General features: G+C 39.4%; 1 protein-coding gene across 1 annotated transcript; it reads left to right on the forward strand.

Moving 5' to 3' along the window:
• The first annotated feature begins 3,222 nt into the window (after positions 1 to 3,222).
• LOC106936967 (tetraspanin-13) lies at positions 3,223 to 15,028 on the forward strand. The gene is made up of 7 exons (XM_015018237.1): positions 3,223 to 3,235; positions 9,082 to 9,281; positions 12,765 to 12,932; positions 13,010 to 13,090; positions 14,184 to 14,297; positions 14,377 to 14,490; positions 14,593 to 15,028. Exons 2-7 carry the CDS (start codon positions 9,219 to 9,221, stop codon positions 14,665 to 14,667), a joined length of 615 nt encoding a protein of 204 aa, XP_014873723.1. The 5' UTR covers positions 3,223 to 3,235; positions 9,082 to 9,218; the 3' UTR covers positions 14,668 to 15,028.
• The last annotated feature ends 2,597 nt before the right edge of the window (positions 15,029 to 17,625 follow it).

Genomic DNA, 17,625 nt, shown 5'->3' on the forward strand with positions numbered 1-17,625 from the left:
GCCCAGTATCGTGTATTTATATTTCTATATTAACTTTGAAACTCTCTATTATTCTTTATATATATATATATATATATATATATATATATATATATATATATAAAATTTTAACAGTTTTATATCTGACCATTATTATCACAGGTAGAGTGCTGAAGGTCACTTTTCTGACCACAAAGTGAGCCAGTAAAATGAAGTCATTAGCAACAGGTTTACAGCCAAGTTTTAATTTCAGAGAATATTGTTTTTGTTTTTTAGTGAACCCTGTGGTATGCCACTTCTGACTAGAATGATATCGTAATTTAATCACCTTCCAATATTGATCTGCACTCTACCTTTAAAAGCTTTGCTTGAGTAATTTTGATGATTGAAATGTTAAATAAGTCCACATGGATTTCTTTTAGATATATATATTTTCTTTTTGAGATTATTTTTACTAAAGTTTCACTTTATTCTGCTCTTTTCCCTTGTCTAGTGAGACCAAAGTGCCAGCATTGCACGAAACATGAGAAATCCTACAAGGGACACTGCTACTATATTTATCCATATGACCTAGGTTATGCAAACTGGGACCGAAGTCGACAGTTGTGTAAGATCGAAGGTGGAGACTTGGTTGTAATTGATGATCTGGAGGAGCAGGTAAAACAAAACACCACCTCTTCTCTTGAAGTTTAAAGCTAATCTGCAAGTTTCTGGAAGATGAATGGCTTGACAATACTGTATCACATGTACTAATTGAATCAGCGCCTCTGAATTACAATGCTTTAAGTGAGAATAGAAAACAAAGAGGAGGCGTTGCTTCAATGCATAAGAACTTCTTAAATATATATTTTTAGGTCATTTTAACTCTTGAATGTCTGGCAATTGAGGTACAAGGCCATAAATGATCTCTGATACTAACTGTGTACAAAACCCCAATGTGTGGAAAACCTCTTTGACTTTAATGAGCTTTTGTCTCTTATATACACCAATTATGACTGTTTAATAATTGTGGGAGATTTTATCATCCATGTTGACAAGCCCAAAGACAGAGAGGCAAAAAATTGTGATATTCTTGATCATTTTGGTCCAATTCAGCATGTTAAACAATCAGCACACAATCTAGGACACGCACTGATAATCGGGAAGGGTGTGAATATTTCCAGTGTCTCTGTAACTGATGTCGCCCTGTCGGATCATTTCGCTGTTATGTTTTAAAATACTTTCTCCACTGACTCACTTAGTAAAATGGCCACATCACAAAATGTTCTTTCACAGACGACACAGCAGAAACCTTTAATCAATTATAGTTCATCTCGACTTTATGTAACCATGACGATGAGTTGGTAGATAACTTCCATTCTAAAATTTCAGATATAATTGATTTTATTGCACCCACTAAAGTGAAGGTCTGGTAGGAACAAGTCTCCATGGAGACATGCAAGATATCTTTGTTTCAATAGGTAACATATCAACGAAGTGGATCAAAATCATGTGGGGTACCCCAAGGTTCAATCCTAGGACCCCTCTCATGATGCGTTCACACTAAACACGTTTTGAGCATCAGGTGCGCCTGGTTTACATTTAAAGCCAATGTGGAGCATCGGACGTGTTGAACACACTTGACGTGTCAAACACTCAAAACGCTCCAAACGGATCAAATTGCACTTTGTTAGGTGCTCTAATTGCACCTCAATAGCCCTCCACGTGCCTCCACATAGACTTTGAATGTAAACCAGACATGCCTCACACTCAACACGCATTTGGTGTGAATGTACCATCATTCAATATCTACATGCTCCCACTAGCTCAGGTTATAACAGGAAATAAGATTAGCTGCCACAACTACACAGATGATACACAGCTCTACATCACGATGTCACCCGGTGACTCTGAACCCATCCAATCACTGAACAGATGCTTAGAACAGATGAATGTGTGGATGTGCAATCTAGAGTCAAAGCACAGCTTTAGCTATTACAGCAAGAAACCAGCAACCAGGCCCAAAATCTGGGTGTTGTGATGAACTCTGGCCTGAACCTCCAGAACTACTTAAAAACAGTTACACAATCTGCCTTCTATCACTTGAAGAACATGTTCAGGGTAAAAGGACTAATGTCCCAGCAAGATCTAGAGAAACTCACCATGTGTTTATCTTTAGTCACATTGATTAATGCAACAGTGTATTTATAGGTTGGCCTAAAAATTAATCCTCAACATTATGATGTTGATTGTTTCAAAACTTGAGAAAATGTAATGCTTCAGTTTTTACTTGTGTGTTCTATGACTTCATATTTTTGTGTATTTTGATATAAAACACTTTGAACTGCCTTGTTGCTGAAATGTGTTACGAATAAACTTGATTGATTGATAGCTCGAAGTAAATATTTATGACAGTCTAAAATAAAATCTGTTCACAGGAATTTATCAACAATCACACCAAAAAATACGATTCTGATAACCGTGGATACTGGATAGGGTTACATCATTTTCGACGCAATTGGTCCTGGGTCGATGGACGTAGGAACTTTCTTGAGTAAGAACTATTATCTAAAAATATGTACATTTGAAGCTGCACTATGTAACTTTTATAGAAAATATCTTTTTACATATTTGTTGAAGCTGTTACATGTCCTAACAGTATGGTATTAGATAAATAATACATGAAAATATTGGGCTCCTCTGCCTTCTCCCAGTGCTTGAGTGCTAACTAGAAACAACCAATCAGAGCCCAGAGGCGGGTCTTATTGCTGTCAATCACAATCTAGCGTGGCGACGCTCGTCCCCTTTATAAATTTTATAAAATGTTGTCACACAGATGTCACCATGTTGTGAACGCTGCTATGCATTCTGGGTAAATGATGTCCAAATGTGCTAGCTCTGTCCAGCCAAAACAGTGATGAGTATTGTCATTGAACGAGTTGAAGTCAATGGGAATATAGAAATCACAAGAGGTAATGAAGATGAGCAGAACCAAACAGAGGAAGAGGACAGAGTTGGGTAGGAGCTGCTGGTGTTTTGCTGCTGCTTTCAGCTTCATAAATGAAAAAATGAATGGCACTTACCTCTGGTCAGACTGTGTGATCTAGGAAGTACTTCTGTAGCTCTGTGTCCGGTCCGGTAACAGCTGTTTTGGGTCCGGGCTTCTTATGGTCATATTGGTGGTTTCATATTCAGTATCAGCAGCAGTATAGCTCTGTTAGCATTTCAGTTAGTAATAGCTCCGTTAGCACTGCTTGTCTTTGATGTTTCTCCCACTGTCTGTAGCTCTGTGTCGGCCGATAACAGCTGCTCGGGGTCCGGTGTCGGTCCAGTCTAATCGGTGGTTTAATATTCAGTACTGGTGGCAGTATAGCTATGTTAGCATTTCAAAGAGCTTCCAGCTCAGCCTATCTAAGCACAACATTTATTTTTAGCTTGCGAAGGTAACGATCACCTGTTAGAGCCTTTGTCAGTTTTGCTCATATAAATGACTCAAAGTCTTCTGGAGAAAAATGTTAAGAGCACAAATGTAGGTCATTTGGAAGTTGTGTTCAGGTCCAGCTCTCTCCCTTTGCGCTCTTCTTTTTTTTCATGTGGGAACTTACCCAGATTCACCACCTCACTGTTTGTTTTTTTAAATTACAGCCAATAGTGACACAGTGTGGCATTATCTAAAATTACACCAGTCAAATGCAATATGATAAACATCAACTCAGCTAAAGTTAGCCTTCCTGTGTTTACTGTGTTTATGATCTGTACTGCGGATTTCAGTACAGAACAGACTAAAATGCGTCATCAACCCATCAGGTGAAAAAATGGCCTGCATGGGTGAAAAATATAAAAAGATATACATTTTGAAGTTATGAGCTTTGGCTTATCACAAACAGCAATTTTTTAGTTAACAGGAAAATTACAACATATGTTGGCCAACATGTTCAACTAATCCTGGATCACTTTAAGTAAAAATGTAAATATATTTTCCACAAGCTGGAAGAAGAGTTAAATATACTGAGTGACAACAACACCAGGATCTCCCACCTTAGTGGACTGTGGCCTTCACCAATCCAAACGGGATTGGTGTAGGCCTTCATTGGTTAAGTCAGGGGTGGTCAAGATAAAACACCTGATTTGCAAAAAGTGAAAACTTCTGTTAAAAGGGATGAATCATTTTTAGGCTTTATGATTGAAAGTAAGACTTTATGTTGAATTTGAGTAAAATATTTTTGCTACATTGGGTTTATTTATTTTCTTTACTTTTTGTAGTGTCAGTTATTTCATTTATGGGGTTGAATAATTTAGATTAAACTGTAAAACAACACAGACAACTAGAGCTAAGAAAGTCCTTTCAAAAAAATGTTATCTTTAAAATCTGATCTTCCAAGTTTGTAAAACGGCTTTCATTTATTCGAGTCCAACTTCTTTTCAAGTGTGTCTTCATTCATATAGAGACAACAACGCATTTAGATGCTGACAGTTTTCAGTTTGATGTCAATAAGCTGCTGTACAATTTTTATGTTATAAATGTTCTGAGGTTCATGTTTCTGTCTTAAAGGTTCTGGATTAAGGGGATTCCCCATTCTTCAGGAGCAGCGCTGCATATGCCACGAAAAAAAGCCACAGAGAGCTGGAGGGCAGAAGACAAAATGGAAGCATACAAATTCATCTGTGAGCGTCTGGAGATTTCTTGGCCCTTTAGCTAACACTGTTCTCTTAAAGCATCACATTTTGGTGAATGTCATAAATAAAAACTCAATCTCTGAAAGCTAAGTTTTAAATTGCAATTGCTATAGTTCTTCTAACATGGCAATTGAGATTCTGTTCACAGTCACTTCTGTAGGTTTGTTTTCATCCACGGAAGCACTTCCCCCTCTGAGCGGTCCATTTATTGTCCATCCTAATCTGGTTCTCACACAGTAAGGTCCATTTCCGGCACGGTTAACTGTCTGCAGGTTCCGTTGCTTTGGGAAAGTTCGCTCCACAATAAGCAAGCCAACTTCCGCTTTGATAGTAGAAACCTTTATGTCTTCCAGATGTGGCCAGATGTTAACATCCTCCTGACAGGAAATATTCTCTTTTTTTTAGAACTTGAATTGTATAAATTTTTACAGAGCAATTACACAGTCATACATCAACAATAATTAACACAAGTTTTTCCATATGGCATTATGTGAAATAAATTGGTTACACATTTGCAGGTAATAAAACATTTTTTTTAAATAGGATGGTTTGATGTTAAAATATTGGCCTTTAACAATAAATTCCTGAGGTATGCTTGGGTTTTTGTTTTCTTTTAAAAGAAGAAAACACAGGGGGTATACTCTGTAATAGAGCAATAAGTGATCAAACTTAAAATCTTAAGCATTTCATATTCTATCTTGAAATTTAGACTGTGCATTTGAAAAACTCCTAAAACAACTCAAAAATATTTTAATCTTTGAGCAGTTATTTTATAAACAATAGGCTTTAGCTTGATTCCAAATGCATAATTCAATCATATCTTCCGGGGGAGAAGGAGAAAGCCGCCATACCAGGCCAGATTATAAGCGGCAAATGGGCTACCAAATTGGACTACGCAACAGTTGGAAGGAACGGTCCGCCATATTTTAGCTCAGGATCCAAATGCACACGGCAAATTTGGAAGTGTTAATTCAACTGGAGTTGAATTAACATATCTAAAGTGTCTATATTGGTCCACTCTTGATCGTGTTAAAGTAACACTTTTGAAAGTGTTACTTGTGATGGAGTTGAATCAACACTCAGTAGTTGAAATTTAACGCACATCAGTGTTGATTTACCTCACACTAGTGTGTGTGTGGTCAAACGTTAACACTATGGATGTGTTAATTTAACACAGAAGCGTTAAATATAGATTAACATAGAAATCTGAATCTTAAAATACTACTGGTAGAGTGTGCTGTGGTGACGCAAAGGTTTAGCACAACCCACATATGGAGGCCTTAGTTCTCAATGCGGCTGTCGCAGGTTCACTTCCCGGCCTGGCGACCTTTGCTGCATGTCTTCCCCTTCTCTCATTACCCATTTTATTGGCAATTCACTATCAAATAAAGGCCGTTAGAGCCAATAAAACCTTTAAAAATATATACTACTGGTAGTCAGTAATCCCCAAATTCACTTTAAAAATCATTAGATGTCACTTGAATATACAAAAACACCAACACAAGATGCAGTTTTAATCTACTTGTATTTCAAAACAAGAACAACATCAACCAGCACTGACAGCAACATACAGCAAAGGTCACACAGTATGACAATCTGCTGTTTTCTTTCCCACACATTTCACAAAACTGCTTGCCATAGCAACTGTAATAAACCAAGTCCTTAATTGGAAGAATATAAAATGAATCCTCTTATTGATTCAGTTTGCATTTAAATGATCATAGCAAAGAGTGTCCACTCTACAGGGCAAAATAAAAGCAGGGATATTCATCACTAAAGTGTCGTGCAAAAGTCCCATCAATGTTGAAAACTGCAGGTTGGATTAATGTACAGAAGTTGTAGAGGAATTCATGTTTGCACTGAAGGTGAAGTGTGCTTTGAAAGTTCATCAAAAGCTGCCATGGTGGTCAGGGATGGTGTGTCTCGCAGGTGTAATGATATTACACGTTTCCAGCCTTTCCTTTATGGCGAATGGAAGAGGGGCCTGTGTTTGGGCAGCCTCTCAGGTTTGACCTCGATGGTAGCTTTAATGTCTTTCAGTGTGCCCAACTCATCCTTGAGTACATCACTGTCCAAAAGCTCACTGAGTGATAGGTGTTTTGGCTCACCCACGTACTTAATCACACAGTGATGCACCCTGTGGCAAATCCACAGCTTGGTCTTCATACACCACTTTTGCTACAAGCTGTCCCAAAACACAAATATGTTCTCCACTGTAAGCGTTGAGCTTCACTTCAGCCGGCTGCAAAGGCAGGTGTGAAAACTTTTTCAAGTATGTAGGATGTGAAATGACACTTTTTGCTGCTCCTGTGTCAATTTCCATTTCCAAATCAACATTGTTTATTGCAAATGTTGCTTTATGTCGTTCATCATCCACAGGACTAACAGTCAAAATGGCTAACTCCTCTTCAGGTCCTTCCTCAGCTGCTCCTGTTTGGCACACTCTTTTCATGACTCTCCTCCACTTTAGCTCCACTTACTTTCCTAATGTGTCCAATCTTTCCAAAATTATGGCATTTAGTCTCTTTGAAATGACATTCATTTGCATTGTGAATTTTTTCCTTTGCATCTGTAGCACATATTTCCTTTCCATCGTCATATTTCTGACAATCTTATTTATTTTGCTCCAAGTGCCATTGATATTTATATTTAACCAATACATGATTGTAACAGAACAACCAGACTCAGAAATAGTTGCCTCCCCTCAGCCATCAGATTGCTCTTTAATCCCCCAACTATCTAAGACTGTCTGAAAATGTTTCTTTGCTTTTTCTTCCAGTGTGCTCTGGTGTCCAAGTGATTACGTTTTATTGCCAATTTCACTCTCATGTCTTTGTGCAAAGACAATAAAATAAGTCTAAGTTTATCTTACTTTTCCTGATAATATCTGTTTGTTTTTGTACCGTAATCCTTTCATTGTCCCCATCTATTCCTTTATGACAGGCTGTTCACACACCTTTAGTGATCCAGGGTTTATCCTGGCAGTTAGATATTTGTTGACCTTGTTGTAATGGACAAAATTTATAACACAATACAATAAAATTATTAAAGAAAAATCAGTTTTCTGACTGAAATTTTACTCTAATTCTGATGTTCATTTCACTCCTAAATTTGATTATATTGTTCTCCGTTCTTTTCTTTTTATATTTAACAATCATGAAATCTGTCCACGAATGACCTGGTGGCGATAACTGAAGCCACTCTAACTATAAGCTTTATCAAAACCTAAAGTTTTCTGCTAAATCATAATGATAATATAATAAATATATGTTCTCTTATTTCCACTTACATGTGGATATTGTTTTCATCCAACCACGAAGATTTAATAAATATGTGATCTGAATGTCTTTAGTTTTTAATTTTTACAGATTTTCTGCCTATGTTCCCATAAATCTGTCACATTTTGAAGCTCTTGCTGTCTTGTACTAAAGTGGAAATGATTGTATCTGAAGTTAAATCACTTCTGATTAATTTATTCGTTTGGTAATTTATAGTTCTTACCATAAAGATTAGTTTAGTTTTACCAGTTGTAGTTGTGTCAGCTAACGTGGCCACAAGAGGGAGCCATACACACACAGTCTGCTCTTTCTGCAGACCAGTTTTTAAGTAGAAGAAGTTTTGTCTGCCAAAGATCTTTTCACCTGGATATGTAAAATAACTGTAGACCTGTTTAGTTAGTTTTCTGTCAGTTTTATAAACTTTTATTCGTCACATCTGTTTCATTTGGATTTCACGATGCATTTCCCCTTGATCGTTTTAAGCAGCTTTAGGGCTAAATAAATTTGTTATTGTCTGATAAACTTTCATCCATCCATTTTTTCCCCTTTTTTAAGGGAGATTGATTGACTGTTCATTTAGTTTGTTTTATATTATATTATTTTATTTGTCTTTCATGATTAATTTTGTTTCCCATATTATCAGCTTTCATTTTTTTTGTTTATTTTAAAAAAATATTTACCGAAGTAAATCAATATCCATAAAAACGTTTGTTTAATATTTTTACTAAGTGTTTATTACTTGTGTCGCAGTGATGATGTGAAACCACTTTGAACTGCTGTTCTGTTTAAATGTGCAAAATAAAGTCAGTCTTTTTTTTAAATAGTAAAACTGCAATATTCCCTAAACAAAATGTGTTTTATTGTGAGCTTATTGTATTTTCATACTTTAATCGTTTTAGTGTCTCTTTAGACACTAAAGAGAGCAGAAACTCACATCTGTGAGTTTTACCCAATATTTGATGTTATTGTATTTTTTATCACAAGACTGTAAAACACGGAAATCCTTCTGTTGATGACGTCAGCAGGGGCAAACATTTATCAATCGGTCTCAAAAAAAAAAAAAATCCATACTAGATGACTTCAAGCTGAATGACGCGGTGACCGGAGTTCATTTGACGCTGCGCTGTAATTACCTGCAACGAGGACAAAAGGTGAGTCATGAGCAAAGTCCAGCTGACCAATCAGCGCTCAGGATCGACTCCAGGAAACGCAGTCGTTCTCCAGCACCTGGTCAGCCTGAAGTGGGACAAACAGCTGCTACACCTGAGACAACTTCTGGTTTTCTGATCGGGGCGCACAGCAGCGATGGTTTGCGGAGGATTCATTTGCACCAAGAATGCGCTTTCTGCGCTCAACGTCGTTTATGTTGTGAGTATCTGATGAAATTCTGGAGTTTATTTTTGGGAGGAGGTGAAAGACTGGAAAATGGCAACCGGGCTGATCGAGTGGTTTTACCTGCTGTTATTATTCCAAGAAGTCATAAAACCAGCAGCAGGTGGCCAGCGCTGTCTTCATGTTCCTGCTGCTTCTCATGTTTAGGATTAAAATCCTGTTTTTCTGGAGTGAGTGAAGCAGAGCAGGAAAAGCTCCTAGGAAACACTGAAGGTCGAGGAAATGCCTGGTTAATTAGGGTCTGTTTTTTCTCCCTGTTTTCATTCAAAAGAATAAAAACACCAGGTTCAACATCTGTGAGGATTTAGCTAAATAAGCTAATATTTATATACACACCTCTAAATGTCAGTTGAAACCTTTGAGTTGACAGAAAACCCATAACAGGCTCCACAGTGAAGTCTCTGCCCATCCTAGTGAGAGCAGTAGCTGTTTTAAATAAACACACTATGAAATTCAGACCAATCACACAATAGGTTTGCATGAACAGGGGCCACAAAGTTCAGGGAGGTTGTGACAAACAGCCAAAATTAAAATTTTCATTATGCAGCTGCACAATGAGAACCGAGTTCTGCAGTTGGGCTAACCCACGCAGAGTGCTTGTGTGATGGAGAGGGAACCTTGTGATGAGCCGACTGTCTCACTAGTTTGAGAGTTTTTTCTGTTTAACAGGGATAAAGTTGTACCAACATGTGATATTTGGTAACCATGACTGCTGTTGATTACAGGAGTCATGGTTACTGTTTCTGGTTATGTTAAAATATCTCAGCTTCCTGAGAAGATGGAGGCGCTGGAGGCTTTATTGTAAATAATTTCGGTGTCTGGTAAAGATGCCATGTGTCCATCTGTGTCTCCACCTGCTCAACCTGCTTTCCCTGTAGAACCAGAGGCTTAGAGCTGGGCTGTGGCTGCTCTCTGCCCAATCAGGACGCTCTCTGAACGCTGTGTTCACCCAGCAGGTCTGGATGCTCCAATCCAACTCTTTACTGAAATTAGACTTTTCTTTTTTTTCTATTTTTTTTTTTTTTTTTGGCCTTGTCTTTTTCATAGTTAAATCTGAATGCAGTCAGATTTCTGTGTGAATGACTTGCATCCCCAAAACCACCCGCATGTACAGAAGAAGCTCCTGAGAACCTGAGGGGTCTGGAAGGTTGATACAACAGCAGATGTTTAATGTATTGTGGTGCTAAGCTGTTCAGTGATTTATAAACTATCAGTGTTTTAAAGTCTCTTCTCTGAGCAACAGGGAGCCGGTGTAGGACTGTAGAACTGGGTGATGAGCTCCATCGTCCTGGTTTTAGTCAGAACTCCATCAGCAACGTTCTGGATCAGCTGCAGCTGGAGGATTGATTTGATCTTTTTTAGTCAGACCTGTAAAGATGCTGTTACATTAATCAATGTGACTAAAGATAAACACATGGATGAGTTTCTCTGATGCTGAGACATTAGTCCTCTGATCCTGAAAATGTTCCTCAGGTGATAAAAGGCCAACTTTGTAACTGTCTTTATGTGGCTCTGAAGGTTCATCACTACTCCCAGATTTCAGCCTGATTTCTGGTTTCCAGCTGTAATAACTGAAGCTGTGTGTGACTCTAGGTTGTTCCTCTTTAGGTCCAAAGACAATAACTTCAGTCTTGTTTCTGTTCAGCTGTTACAGTGACCTGTAGGTCAGATGAATCCAACTTATTTGTAAAGATCAAATGCATATCAGATTTAGGATCACATATTCAGCTGGCCTGGGTCACATTTGTAAAAATCTGATCTGTGTTGTTCAAACTGTTGTGAAAAGATTAGATGCAGGTCGCAGAGGGGAAAAATCTGTTTTGGATCACTTCAGGCTGCAGTGTGAATGGAGCCTAAGTGGCACAGATCGGATTGTTCTGGGAAGGCAAAAGGATTGAATTGAGCCATTCAGACCGCTGTGAAAAGGCCAGCTGCATGAGGGAAAACGGATTTGGGTTGCATCTGCTTGCTGTGTGTATGTAGCTCCCAGCAACCCGGACCAGGCCTGTTCCTTCCTCCTTATCTGCCTTCCTTTTCCACCAGAAACATTTGCAAGCTAGAGAAAGTTACTCTGCTGTGCCGCCAGCAGCCACTCAGCGGGAAGCGACTCTTTGTTTTTCAACCTTTCCACCTGTTGTGTGTTTTTGGACAGGGTTATAAAGTGACATTCAGCTCAACACCAGCAGGTTAAAAATGCATCAGCTGGTCACATGTTGACTGAAGTCATGCTTTTTTATTATTTACAGTTCCATCTTCCAGCGCAGGGTTTGTTCTGATGTGCAGTTTGAAAAATAGTAATTCAGGAGTTGAAGATTATGTCCAACTTATTGATGTTTCCTCAGATCACTTTGGTAGAGGTCAGTTAGCTCAATGAAGACGGCATCTAAAAGCAACATGCTGATGTCTAAGTTTGCCAGGAAAACTTCTCGTGGTTTTACGTCAGTACTTTGTCTGTTTTTATGTTTGGGATGTACTTTGGCAAAATGCAACTTTAATCTCTACTTTTAGTGGATCATCAGGATCCACTGGATGAAAGAAACTGCACCAAAGTTTAGTTAATATGCTGCTAATAGTTTTACGTGCACAAAAAATATTTGTACATTAAATAAAGTTAAAATGTCGAGAGTTTCACAGAAAGCAGAGCGCGGCTGATGTCACGGTTGTTCAACTGAGAAGCGAAACCACAAAAAACAATCTGTGTTAAAAAGCTCAGGTGACCACTCTTATGTGTGCAGGGGGTTAAAGGTCTGCTTATTCATTTTTAGCTAAATTCACTGCATACAAGCACTTAATTTAAGAGGCCGAGACGCCAAAGAAACTAAAGTTAACTGACCAGTAACGTTCAGGTTTAGGACGTACATATGCTCAGATGTGGGTCACGTACAAAATGTTAAGACACAAGACAATTTAAAAACAAAATCTTTCCACAATTTTGTTAATTGTAAAGGGTGGAAATGATCAAATTCAGTGACTATAATATTTTTTTATCCGAAGGGAAATTTTAAAGTGCGTACAGCTGTGAAGATGACGGCTCTGATCAATCTAAGGAGAACGACCTGCTCATCATGTCCCAGCAGGTCTCTGGCACCGAGTCCCTCCGTTGGGGACGTTCTCCAGCAGAACCAAAGCTGCCGTCATTACGACGCCTTGAGCAGATTCATCAGTCCTGTCCAACCTGCAGTTGATCTGCTGATCGTTTTATTTTTCAGTCAGAACAAAAGTGACCCACATACAACATGCATTTCGTGAGCTTCAGAGCGCAGGCCGATGAACCGTTACATCAGGAACAAATGACTTGCATTTGACTCAGGTGTTTGTATGTATCTAGGTTTTCTGATCTTTTTTTTTTTAAATGTTGACTTGTGTCTAAAATACGGCATTTTTCTGCGTTTGCTCGCTTTATGCATGAGTGGCCTGATTTTTGAGCCCGTCGCCTCTCTCGCCTCCTGCTCCCCTCAGATGGTGAGTCTGCTGCTGATCGGGGTGGCTGCCTGGGGGAAATGGTTCGGCCTGGTCTCCAGCATCAGCGTGGTGGCGGCGGTCATCGGAGTGGGCGTCTTCCTGCTGCTGGTGGCCTTCGTGGGGCTTTGCGGCGCCCTGAAGCACCAGCAGGTCCTGCTCTTCTTCGTATCCTTTAAGACGGGTCCGGTCCACAGTTCATCTCCTCACCTTTCAGGATGTCAGAGTTCCTCAACCTCCACCAGTACATGATGATCCTGTTTGTAGTGTTTGTGCTGCAGTTCTCCATCTCCTGCGCTTGTCTGGCTCTCAACACGGACCAACAGGTCGGTCCGTTTCTCTGGTGAATTAAACGTTTAGTTGTGAGATGATGATTTAAAGTTTTTACATGTGTGATTTTACAAATGGCAGAAACTGGACTTTGTTCTATGGTACAAACTAATCCGATTAATCGTGATGATTTAATTAAGTGGAGCAGAAAGGTCTGAGGTTTCACATGTTGCTGGTATTTTTTGTGCAGATGAATCCTTTGCTTCAAATGATCCAATGATCACTATTTGAATGCTGTTGCTGCATTTTAGACAATAAGATATTTTTCTTATTTTAAAAACAGTTATTTGTTGTTCATCTTAATTTATTTAATGCTGTATTAAAAACAACTTAAATGGTTAAATGACAAATCTGCAGAATGTGGCCGTTTTGTTTAATCTTCAGAATAATCGACTTACTAGAAATAATCGTATATCAGTGATCCAGACGTCTGAGGAAGGAGAATCCAGGTTGTTGGTGACCAGAGCCTTCAGCCGGGTTCTGATGGTTTGGGTCATTTCCTCACCTGTCAGCAGCGATGCGGCTTTTAGAGCAACACCTGCTGCCTTCCGGTCCAAAATCCTCTCCAGGTTTTTCATCAAAAGATGGAAAACAGTCCTGGCTGAGGAACAGGACGGTTCGGTCGGGTTCTGACAGACGACGTTGGGTCATGTAGAACCGAACTGGGCGACGACCCGTTCCAGGACAGAATGATGGCAGCAGCTGTTGCTCCTCATGTCTGTGTGAAAACAAATGCATTTCATAAAGATCATAACTGTATGACGGAGTACTATGACCATCCTAAGAAATTAAAATAACTTTACGAGAATAAAGTTATATAATGACAAAGTGGTTTTAAGAATAGTCTATTCTGGTAATATTACAGCTTCTTGTAATATTTTATATTCTTGTAATATTACCTTATTCTCAAATGATTTTGATTTAATTCTGTACGATTTCTCCTGTTTTAACTTTTGACCCAGTTTTAATCGGCCCTAAAGCTGCACTAGAATCGTTTTTTCAGACGGCTGAAAAAGTCCGAGTTGCATTTGGGTAAAACTGAAGAGGATTTGGGTTTCAGCCTTTGACTCTAAGTTGGTTCCTGTCCAGAACCATCTGCTGGAGGTCGGCTGGAACAAGTCCGAGGTGACTCGGGAAGACGTGGAGAAAACTCTGGACTGCTGCGGCTTCTCTTCTGTTAACCAAACCGGCTCCTGCCCCGCTGTGAGTCAAACCGCTTCCTCCTCCTCCCCTCTGCTGGAACTCGATGTGTTTTCTCTGACTCTGTCCTGCTGTTGTTCAGCGATGCTTCGCCACCCCGCAGTCCTGCAACAGCTGCTCACAGATCCTGCAGCAGTACGCCGGTGACGTGCTGCGCTTCGTGGGCGGCATCGGCCTCTTCTTCAGCTTCACCGAGGTCAGTAGGTCCGTCGGTCCGGTCAGCTGATCGATGCGCCTGCAGCCTCGATGCCTCCACTCGGGGTGAAGCACATTTAAAAGCTCTTCCCGTTTGTTCCAGATTCTTGGCGTGTGGCTGACCCATAAGTACAGGAACCTGAAGGACCCGCGATCGAACCCTGGAGCCTTTCTGTAGCCACTCCGACTGAAATGAACCCAACATGCACTGCTGCGATTCCTGTCTGGAAATGTTCGTCTAAATGTGCAGCAATGGCTGTTTAATTTGATTTACTGCAGGATCTGTTGCATCCATCTGATCAGTGGCCTCTGCTCTTCTGTGTGTTTACCTGTATAATATGTCACCATCAGTCTCTATTTAAGCTCTTCGTTGTTTTTCCTGTTGGAGTTTAAAGTGGAAATGAAGTTTGATGCACACCGTCCCTCTGGTTGAAAAGAAAACTAATTCCTCTGAAAGCAGTGAAATCTATTTTCTCTGCAGGTTTTTAAAGTGATTTGTTGTTTAAAACTGTGAAGGAATAAATGAAGAACTAAAGATCTGTTTGTTTTACTGCTGGAGGCTTTAAGGTCGAGGTTCTCAGTTTGCCTCTTGAGTCATTAATTGGGAAAAAATAAAATGTTATTTGCAAAAGATTTAAAAAGCCACTTTGCTTCACATTTTTTTCCTCTTTTTTTCCAGTTAAATTTTCACTCTGACGTTTTCACCTCAGAGAAACGATTAGTAAACAAATGAGCTCAGAGTTATGGTAAGTACATTTTTTATGAAATAAAACTGAAGCAAATGTTTGTGGATCCCAAAGTTGGGATCGTGATCATTGATTAAAATCCAGAACTGATGAACTGCATCTCCCCCCAAAGTAAATGGATAAAATATGAAAGTTTTTTTTGTTTTGGACAGGGATCATAACTTGCATATTTCTCAATGTCTGATTTGCTTGAATAAAAGGCTGAAACAGCTGCAGCATTCACCTCCACCTTTCAGAAATCGCCATGGAGACCGAATCACCATGGAGACCGGGACCCACACAGGTTCTGTTTGCTCCATTAGGCCGCACCGGGCCTCTAAGCGGGACTGCAGCAGTTTTCCAGGGATCTGGTGGAGCTGCAGGAGACGAGACCTGGGGATCCAGACCTGGGGATCCAGACCTGGGGATCCAGACCTGGGGATCCAACCCTGGGGATCCAGACCTGGGGATCCAGACCTGGGGATCCAGACCTGGGGATCCAGACCTGGGGATCAGCTTCAACCGGTTCTACCAGGAAGTGTAAACTTTAAACACTCCTTCTGCAAACAGCCGGACGAGTTACTGATCCGTCACAGGTTGGGACTGCAGCTACAGGAAAATGAGATTTGCTCACCTGTCCAGAGTTTCTGATAAAATACAACATCCCCATTAGTGCTGCTGATTATGCCAAGCTTTGTGGAGCATCTCTTCAGGAGTTTGTACTTTTTAAAGGTTTGAATCTCAGCCTTTCCTGTCCATAGTTTGGATTACTAACCAGATTAAAGAAGCTTTATATAAAATGATTCATAAAATCTATCCTAAGGTGAATATTTATTCTAGATTCAATAAAGAATTTGAACATGTTTAGTGACTCACATCCTGAAACTTCACCTGTTCTGCTGCTGTCCTCCTCTTAATGCTTTTTGGCAGAATATCTGTGACTTTATCCACATATAGAAGCACAATTTATGTTTCTATGGAAACGTCTTATTTGGCCTTACTGGATTCTTAACAAGTCAGACTTTCTCATAAATCTTTTATTGTTGCTGTCTAAATATGGTATTTGGTTTCCAAATACTCTGAAAGGATTTTACAATCCATTAAGGTTGAAAGTAACTAATTACTAGTTAAAGTTGTTCTGCTTTTAATGGATGTGCTGCTGGAACCATAAGCCTCTGTGTTTCTTGAGGCTTGCAAATGAAGCTGATCATGTCTGGCTTCATGACGCGGGTCGGGTTGGCAGGTTGCATTCCTGCAGCTGAGCAGGATGTTGGCTCCTGGGGCGGTCCAACCAGTTCACCAAGCCGCTCGGATCAGCTGCAGCGCTGCACTTCCTGAACTTTAACTCCACCTCTGTCTGCATCGACTAGTAAAACTACAGCATGCGAAAATAACCAAATGTTCTGCTGTCACCTCAGAAATATGTCCCAATAATCCTTTATTTTACATACATTTGATATACTTTTACATCTATTTTGTTTTAGAGTGTATGCCACGTTTAGTGACAATTTTATAAGAAGGTAAATTTAAAACCTGTAAAAAATAAAAATCTAGGGCTGTTAAACTTTAAAAAAAAAAATCACCTTAAGTAAAGATTTTGTGTCAGACATGAGTTTGTAACATTGACTTGAAGTGTTTTTAATGAAATAAATCTGAACGATTTAAAGGAGCAGTGACACATCTTGACTAAAGATTTCTTTATGAAAGCATAAAGGGCGAGAGGCCAAACAACCACGCACACAAACTGAAGGAGAATTTATAGCAGTGTTTGTTTCTCAACCTTTTTTGGGCCAGCGCCCCCCTGGCCTTTATCCAGGTCCCTCCCCCTTCCCCCCACCAAAGAATTTGCAGGCTACTTTACACTGACTATTATTTTATTATTAGTATTACTATCACTATTGTAGATGTTTTGATTTTTATGCTTGTTTCTCTACTTATCATCAAAAATAATTTCCCAGAGAACAAAAAAGCCATGGGAATAGAAATTATTTTCACGGGTGTTTACAAAAAATGCAATGAACATTCAAGTTAGTAGGCTTAACAGCAGCCAATCAGAGTGGAAAAAATATTCTTATTTTGTGCCATTTTCTTTGTTAAATCTTGCACAAAATGATCAGATAAAAGATGTACAACATGCCAGTTTAAACTTTGAACTATTTGCAAAATGACAGTGCTCTGCAACATTAAAACATGGATAGAACTGTAACTACATTAATCATAGCTCTTCTTGTAGGTTTCTGGTGGTGCAGCTATGTGCTGCCTTCAGGAGAATGGGACATCAGAGTATCATCCATAAAAATTCACCCACATGGCATTTAGTGTGCAAACCAGAGCTTTCAGTGGAAAAACTAAAGTTCCAGATCCTTTTAATGCCATACACATATGAGACAGAAACATGGATTATATCTTTA

The sequence above is a fragment of the Poecilia latipinna genome, unplaced genomic scaffold, assembly GCF_001443285.1.
Source record: "Poecilia latipinna isolate Pla-1442-1.1 unplaced genomic scaffold, P_latipinna-1.0 Scaffold2250, whole genome shotgun sequence".
Taxonomy (NCBI): Eukaryota; Metazoa; Chordata; class Actinopteri; order Cyprinodontiformes; family Poeciliidae; genus Poecilia; species Poecilia latipinna.

Bases quoted from the DNA above. Each gene is read 5' to 3' on its own strand.
- LOC106936967 (XM_015018237.1), top strand. From the start codon at position 9,219: ATGGTTTGCGGAGGATTCATTTGCACCAAGAATGCGCTTTCTGCGCTC. The intron at 9,282-12,764 runs GTGAGTATCTGA...TGCTCCCCTCAG, and splicing joins CGCTCAACGTCGTTTATGTT to ATGGTGAGTCTGCTGCTGAT. The intron at 14,491-14,592 runs GTCAGTAGGTCC...CGTTTGTTCCAG, and splicing joins TCTTCTTCAGCTTCACCGAG to ATTCTTGGCGTGTGGCTGAC.